The 8,364-nt window shown below is 50.1% G+C and overlaps 1 protein-coding gene across 4 annotated transcripts in view; it reads right to left on the bottom strand.

The window, feature by feature from the left end:
* Positions 1-2,194: 2,194 nt before the first annotated feature.
* TRANK1 (tetratricopeptide repeat and ankyrin repeat containing 1) overlaps positions 2,195-8,364 on the bottom strand; it is a 92,822-nt gene continuing 86,652 nt past the window's right edge. For all 4 annotated transcript variants that reach the window (XM_039843372.1, XM_039843373.1, XM_039843374.1 and 1 more), the window contains 3 exons: positions 5,282-8,298; positions 4,709-4,807; positions 2,195-3,672 (listed from right to left, as the gene is read on the bottom strand). In XM_039843372.1, the coding sequence (XP_039699306.1) occupies positions 3,572-3,672; positions 4,709-4,807; positions 5,282-8,298 (3,217 nt within the window). In that variant the 3' untranslated portion in view covers positions 2,195-3,571. The remainder of the gene's footprint in view (positions 3,673-4,708; positions 4,808-5,281; positions 8,299-8,364) is intronic.

Below are 8,364 nucleotides of genomic sequence, written 5' to 3'. Positions count from 1 at the left end.
GTGGCAATGCAACAGGGAGATGGGAAAACATCAAGGGGAAGACGGCTCAATAGTTCATCTACAGAGGCTGGACCAGATGCTCGAGGGCTCCCAGACTGGCCAGGCTCAGCTGGGAAGGAGGAAAGGCACTCAGCTCCTCAGACGCAGAGCGTGCCAATGGTAGCCACGATGATCAGGAGAGAGGGAACCCTTATTTCACTGACCAAATTGGCCTCCTAAGGCTTAAGAGACCCCAGTGAAGCAGAGGGTCCCCTAATCATGACTTGGGTTGAGTTTCCTACCACAGCAGGCCCAGAATAGGATTTGAATTGAATACAATGTGACCTTTCTTGTACAACTGAGATTCATGTATATTACACTATCGTTAGACCATTAAATCCCAGGATTATCAAAGCTATACTAAAATTAGATGGAAACATAGGAAACTCATATTCAATGCCATTAACATGTAAGAAGGATGAAACACCTCATATGTGTATTGGGTAAAACCTGGAAGTTGCTTTGTTGGGATTTTAACATTGGGAGTTACAGCCTTGGTCATCTTCCTGGGCCACAGGTTTAACCCTCCATCCAGGCCTGGAGAGCCCTTCCTGTGAGTTCCAGAGGGTGGAGTATAAGCCTTGTCCATCTGTTGGCCTCATCCCTCTCTCATCCCCCGGAGCCAGCCACCTGCACCCACCCCCCACCCCCGGCAGTACTGGACCAATCCTGTGGGAGGCACTGGAAGAGCCCACTCCATGGCACTAGAGAAATTAACTGCTGATGCACTGGCCAGCGGGAGTGACAGCTACCACCTGTGAGCACTAACACTGAGAGCAGGTGTAGCATAAGCCATAAGTTACACAGAGCTCCGTGAGCTGCAAGGGACCACTCCCGGGAAACTGAGGCAGGCTGGCTAGGAAAAGGTGAACACAGTATCTCCAGCCCTAGGTGTGGAGGCGGGGGAGCAAGGATGGGATTCCTATGGATGAACTACAGTATTCAGGGGGACGGCCAAGAGTACTAAGGAGAAAGTAAAGCTGACGGTTTCGGGGGCTGTGCTGTGTTGTGCTACCCACTGGGAATGACTAGGAGTGGCTGCTCTGTCCAGTCCTTGGGGGGTCAGAGGTCAGGCTGCGCCAGGTGGGTGACAGTAGAACACAAGTCAGTTTCCTTGCCAGGCACCCCACTTTCCTATAGGTACCAAAAAGCAGGTGAGAAATTGAAGGGGGTCAGCTGTGTCAATGCCCCATGCTGATCAGTGCACCCTATGCACTGATACCAGGGGTGATAGGGTCCCGAAAAGAATCGCTGGCATTTGAGGTTGACTTCGGTGTGTGAGTCCTCAGTATAAAGAGCGCTGGCTGGCATCAGAACACCTGATGGGTCCAGGTCTCAGCTCTGCCCCAGACTGGCCCTGCAACCCAGAGTAAGAAACAGCATCTGCGCCTCAGTTTCCCCACCAGCAATTCGGTAAGGTATTGAGGTACCGGTACGGAGCTGAGGGATACTGTTATCTCCCACATCAGTGTCCTTTCTTCCTTCCAAACCCATGGCAATAGCCTATGGAACCACTGTGCATCAGGGCAGGAAGAAATGTTAGACAATTCAGTTTCCCAAAACAGGAAACTGAGGCCCAGCTGGGTTATGTAAATGCTGCTACCACCCCCATGCCATCCATATTTCTATCACTGCTATTTTTCCAAGTCTCCATCTCTCTCCTGCACCAGGCCATGAGAGCCTAAGGGCGGTGCCATATTTAGGCACTCTGGGAGCGCCGAATGGCTCTGACCTACCCCGGGTTACGCGGCTTACCAGGGGCAGGACAAGGATTCGATTCCAGGGCGCCTGCCTCCCAGGGCAATGTCCTTGTTATTGGGCAGCCCCAACGGACAGCATTGACAAAACTGTGTAAGGTCCGCACCCTGCACGCCCAGGAGCATCCAAATGCAAAAGCATTTGCACAGGCAGGCCCTCAGGAGACACGGCAACCAGCTGCATGTCCTGGGCTGCGCTTTATTTCTCTGTCCTGGGATGTTCCAGAAGGCACAGCAAGCTTCTGCCCTGGTCAGCATCGACCAGCTGACCAGAAAGACCCAGTCCCAAGATTTACCCCTTTCCTCTCTGAGTAGAGAATAGAAATAAACAAATGGACAGCATGTAAGAAAAATTATTTAACTTTATAAAAATGTGTAATACAGCAAGATTTAATCGATTTTTTTCCTTTTCTTTTTTTTCCTGGCAAGTGAACTTTGTAAAAATACCCAGAATAAAAATTAGAAACATACCTAATAAAAATCAGAAACATAAACATTTCGAGGAAATAGAATCATTTAGAAAGGCAATGAAGAGAAAACAACGAGCAGCAAAAGCAGCAGCAACATGGGGAGAAAGCTGATTCTATTGCGATGATAAAACAATGAAAGATTGAGGTGAACCCGACCTTTCCCATCAGGCTGAACTGAAGGGCTGGGGAAAGGGTGGGCAGTAATCATGAGCGAGGCATGAAGGCTACCGAATGGGACCGTGCTGATGGCCGCTGGCCCAGGTGGGTGGGGGGTAGGGGTGGGAAGCAATGGCCTCCTGCAAACAGCCCCACACCCCGCCCCTGCCAGCCATGGGCAGTGATTCACAGCCATATCCCTATGGATTGGCACTCATAAGTCTGGCTTCCTCTTCTGTCTCATTGGCCCTACCCTGCATCTCTGCAGGTCGCTGTCCTACTGTGGTGAGCTTGGTGAGAGAAAGCTCCTCAGAATGACAAACTTGCCAGGGAGAACCAAGAAAACTAGACATACCAGGCTACGTACAAAACACTTTCTGAAATTTCTGCACCATAGATAAGGCAGAGTTCGAACCATCTTGGAGAGCAGACCAGGGAGCCCCTGGCAACAAGCCAAGCCTTTCCTTATAGGGAGAAGTCCCAAAGGACTCTGGGGGAATTCTTGACTACATTCTGAGGTAGTCTGACGTAACTCGTATAGGTGGCTGAGGATAGGGGGAAAAGGAGGGCAGAAAGTTGCCACGGAGAGAAAATGCTGACATATACAACAGACTGAACCATGCTACAAAGAGGCTCAGAGATGACCAGAGTGGGGCTTGGGGTCAGGAGTGGCCGGAAGTGGGGTGCACACACACCCTGGGCACATGCAGCTCTTGGACTATTCGATGCTGCAGCCAAGTGAAAGGAGACAGGGGAATCCATGGAGGAATTTCCTGGCCCAGGGCAGTGGCAACTGAGATGAGGGTTGTCCCTCCTACTGACTCACGTCGTGATGGTGACGAGCCAGGGGACGTGCGGGCTTTGGGGTGAGGGGTCCCAAGGCCCCTTTCGATGATGACTCCTCTCACCTAACATGTTTTAGAGGAACGAACACTGTTAGGCTCTAACTGGGAAAGCAGTAGCGGTCCCTGCTCTGCGGGAGCAGTCAGAACCTGCGCCTCCACCGACAGAGAAGTAACAGGAACAAAGAGCAAAGCGGCAGTCAGACTCCCCTACTTCTTCGAGCTAGTTTGTGTCCTTTCCTCTTCCGCCCCAGCACGCGGAATTCTAAGTCAGGATGGAATGTTCTGGGCGGTGGCTGTGTGGACCTTAGTATTTCCTCTGCTTTCGCCATTTCTGCCGGCGCCTTCTAGGACAGAGCTCACCAAAGTCTTCAGCTTCGTTCTCGTAATTATCTTCCTGAACGATGTCTATTTAAAAAGAAAAAAAAAAGAAGGAAAAAAGAAACAAAGTGCAGAATGGTGATTTTTCTCACTGTACTGCAAAATATAATCAACTAGTAAAATCTAATGTCTCTGTAATTTTTTTTTTTAATTAAAGGGGCTTTCCACTAGGGTGTCAGCAAGAGACAATTTTGCTTTGAGTACTGATGTTGCTCGCCAGGGCGAGCCAAAGCCCAAGCAAACATGCTTCTCTAGCATTACTTCCCTGACAGGTTGGCTCCTCTGGCCTGATTTTAAAGGCCCTTTAAATGAAACAGATCAAAGAAAACCTAAACCCAACAGCAGACTTGAGTTGCTATACATTATCTCCCTTTTGAAATAATCACAAAAATCACAAATCCAGTACAAACTATATTCTAAAGCTTTTTTTTATTATTATTGGCAGAGATATTTGTGCCGAGTCCCCTCAAATTTTCCTCAGCACTGGGGCCTGGGTTTTCCAGTAGCATCTGGATTAAAAGGACTCACAGTAGGGCATTCTGGGGCCGGTGAAATACTCAGAGCGAGAAGAAATGAGGTGGGGCCGAGAGGGGGCAGCAGTTGGAATGAGCAAGACAGAAGACTTTCCAGGTCAAAGAAAACTTGGCAAAATAATCGTCAGGAGAGAAACCTGACTCACTCTACGCAAGCTCTGTAGGAAGATGCATGTGAGTTGTCCCAAGGATTTTGTTTGTTTTGTATGCTGATACATACAAAACACTCAGAACAGCGCTGATACTTACATGAATGGTTGGCACAAGCAAGATATTTATCAAGAGATGGCTTTGTAATACTTTGTGTATCCTTGGGAGTCACTGTTTTAAACCTGAGTAGTGACTGAAAGTGATTGATCATAGCGCTTGAATGGCAAAAGAGGTTTTTTTGAAAAAGTGACTCAGATGCTATGTTGCTAAAATTTGACTCAGCAAAAAAGATGGTTCTAGGCAGAGAGCGACTGACCTGGAAGTCAGCAGATCAAGAACCACCAGACCCAGAGCACTGCTCGGGATAGAGGGCTCCTCACCTTCCTCCTTTAAGCGGACTTCTGTTTTCGTCAGCCACTCCCGCGCATCCTTGACTGACGGGGTCAGAGTGTTGACAAGCCGAGTCATCACCTCTTCCGCTATGGGAACCAAAGAACAAGGGCTCTGAATGAAGCAGCCACTGTAGGAACTCAAACACCCAGTGCTAGAGCCAAAGCCCCCACCCTCCAAGAGCTTGTGTCTGTGCTCCCCCCATGGAAAGCAAAAGCCTAAGAACTCACAGCCATCTTCTGCCACCAGAAGCAGAGTCCTCAAGACTAAACATCCTCCCTAAATCTTCTCCATAGAATTAGCTAGCAAGCCCTTGTCTTATCTGTAGTGCCAGGGGAAACCATCCTGGCCCAAGATAATCAGGAAGTTTTCCCTGCAGAAAGGGTGGTCGAAACCATGGGATTTTGCTCTAATTTGAGAACACAGTCCTCACTTGTATTTCTGCAAATGCCATGTTCCATCTTCCCCCGGTCAGACATCACCACAAAGGGCTTGACTCTGAGGTGTGTTCTCAAAGCCCGGGTCCAACACCATCTGGGCCCCCACTCCCAAGGGCCCCTTACCTCCAGCCCAGGCCTTCCGCCTGTAGAGGTCCTCCACCATATCTGAAACCTTCTTGATGTTTTCCTGGACCTTCCTCTGATGGATGTGGCTCTGCCATATGGAGCCCGGGTGATTGTGGATCCACATGCTCTGCTCGATATCCTGCACCACCAGCTTGCCTTCGTTAATGGCCGGGTCTACCTTCTCATGAAAAAATTTGGAGTATATCTGGTAGGCCATTTTCTGCCTCTGGTGGCCTTCTAGGTGGATGTGCTGCTCGTAAGACTCGCTATTCCTCTCCCGATCTTCCTTGTCATCCAGCTCAGCCCCAGGAAAGGCCACCGCCTCTGAAGTCTCTCCCTCAAAGTCTTTGCTGGGGTTGAAATAGTTCTCGGGACCTCGGGTGAATTTCACCCCACACAGGTCGCACTGGGTCCTGTCAATGTCGGCCTTTTTGAAGTTCCCAGTCCCAGGCTCCCTGGTCTCCTCCCTGATGTGCTCCATCTGGGCACTCACCCTTCTCTTCCAGCTGACGCACAGGGACACCACCAGGCACACTCTCCTCAACTTCTGCCGGATGGAAGCCTTCCGCTGCTTCTCGGAAAGGATGGTGAGGAGGGCGTCTCGGTCTTCTAGTGCCAGCTCATCCGTCTCGTCCTGATCGAACTCACACTCTGGTTCAGCAGAGTGGTCCACGGGGGCCACACAGAGCAGGCGGTTCAGTCTGACTTCCTCGTGATAGAGGCCGTGGACGCTGTCCCACCGCCAGTAGCAGTCCATCAGGTACTCTTTATCCCGCTCAAAGAGCAGGTCCTGCAGCGCCTCGGCCACAGACTTCACGTTGACCTCCATCAACAGCCGCTTCACCACTTTCTGGAGCCTCTCAGGAACCTGGTCTGGGCGGTCCCTGCTCATCAGCTGCAGCCTCGATTCGATCTCCTGGAAGTGGCTGCGCAGAAGAGTTTTGCAGAATGGCTGCAGAACCTCCTCGGTATTCACCAGCATCACCAAGCACAGCACCAGGGTCCGCTCTGCCTCACCGGAGACCACATAGTCTATGTCACCGAAGGCATCGAGCAAGACATTGAAGTTCACATTCTCATAACCACATAGCACCTTGACAAGGTAGGAGAGGTGGAACCGGAAATCCCGAATGGCTCTTGCCACATCCTTAGGTTTGTATTCCTGAATGATGGAGAACACGTTCCCGAGCTCCTTGCCCTTCTTGCTGAACAGAAACTCCCAATAGTGAAGAAGGGCAATGTAGCTCTTGGGGAGGCGCAGGATGGCGTTATTCCAGAGGCGGGCCAGGACCGCCCCACAGTGGATGAACTGGAACTCCAACAGGGCCACTGTGTTTCCAATGCTGGGGATGAGCGGTTCTGTGCACCTCTTGACAAGGACGTTCATGAAACGGAAAAAGAGCTTCTTGCAGTTTTCAGGGTTCCTGTACACGTAGAGCTGGTCGATGCAGTTCTCCAGCAGCCGGATGAAGCACAGGTGAGTCTTCGCGGTACTCTCGTCACCCTTGTTGGGCGCCAGCATGCCGAATTTCCCTTCTATTCCTTTCATCCTGCTGCCTCTCCCCTTACCTCTTTCCTCTTTCTCAGACTCTAGAGCTTTGAGTTCCCTGTGGTAGTTGTCTTCTTCCTGGCGGAGCAGCTTTTCAAACTCCTCTGGGTAGTTGGAAGAGAGAAGAAAAGCCTGCATGGCGCTCAGCCACAGGTCCGTAGACTCCCGGCGGCTTCGTGCCCCTTCGTTTTGAAACAGAAAATGGATGTACTCTTTCAGTGCAAACCTGTAAGATCTGGGTTTGTAATTTGGTTTGAAGATTTCTTTGCATGCCATGGGGTTTTCTGACAACACTCGCTGATGAAAATGCTTAGGGAAGAGGACATTCAGGAAGGTTTTGCAATGGTGATACATATCTGTAGACAAAATGTGATCAATTCTTTCAAATTCTTCAGCTAAGATTTTAGGGAATACTTTTTTGGCTTCCAAAAGCAATCCATTGATTGCCACCAGGTGCATTTTTGACTGAACCAAACACTTGGCCTCGCAGCGCAGCAAAGGCTTGTGGAGATCTTTACAGCTTTCATCCTTACATTTTAAGCCGATGATGAACCTCATGCAGATGCTTGGGTAGCTCTTCCCAAGCAGGCTCTGTGTGATCTGACACAGTCTGCTCAAGAGGTGTTTGTACAGGGCTAATTTCACTTGGTCAGCCATTATCAAGAAATAGTCTTTTTTCTTTTCTCTCAAGTTCAAATCCAGGTCAAAAATTATTCTTGTGGGTCCAGGGTCGTTCTGGGCTATCTGACAATACTTGGCATCCACCTGAGAAATCCCAAAAAACTCAAAGCAAGACTTGACCATTTCCTTCTCAGCGTTGTTGGTCACTTTTTTGAGGGCCTTGACCAGACTGAGGAGGACTTCCAAGCCCCCTGGAGCCAGAGCCAGAACCTCCTTAGGATCAGCCTCACAATGGCTGGTGATTTCATAGAGCGCTTCCACCATTCCGGCCGAGTGGTTGAGCTTGTCAAACCTGAAGAAGGCATCCCTGAGCTTCCGAAAGTCTTTCAGGATTACCCCCAGCAAGAACTGGGCCTCGGCGATGCCAGATAGCTGCCTGGTTTGAGAGCAGAGATCGAGGGCTTCTCTCAGAATGTCTTTGGTATCTTCCACATCCAAATCCCTGGCCACGTTGAGGCGGGCAGCCCCCAGCAGACACGAGGCCTGGAAGTCCTTGTTGGCCGTGAGCCTGGCGGCCTCCAAGAGGCGGCCATGTTGCTTCATCAGCAAGGCAGCCTCTTCTCTCCGATCTTCCCTGTTCAGCAGGTCTGCAGCTTCTGCTAGCCGTTTCCGAGACTTCAGGAACACCAGCTGGTCATCTATGTCTAGCTTTGAGAGGACAGCCATCATCTCCTTGATCTTATTTGCACTCAGGTACTTTGCTGCAGCTTCCAAGTAAAACTGACTGGCAGAATAGGAGAGCTTGGATATGGGAAGGGTTTTGGCCTTCAGCATTTCTTCATATCTGCAATGACAGATGACACTAATGATAACTCGTTATCATCCAACCAATAGAAAAATGTCTTCCAAA

This window comes from Pteropus medius, unplaced genomic scaffold (assembly GCF_902729225.1).
Source record: "Pteropus medius unplaced genomic scaffold, Ma_sr-lr_union100, whole genome shotgun sequence".
NCBI classification, from domain to species: domain Eukaryota; kingdom Metazoa; phylum Chordata; class Mammalia; order Chiroptera; family Pteropodidae; genus Pteropus; species Pteropus medius.
This window is presented reverse-complemented; position numbering and strand designations above follow the sequence as displayed.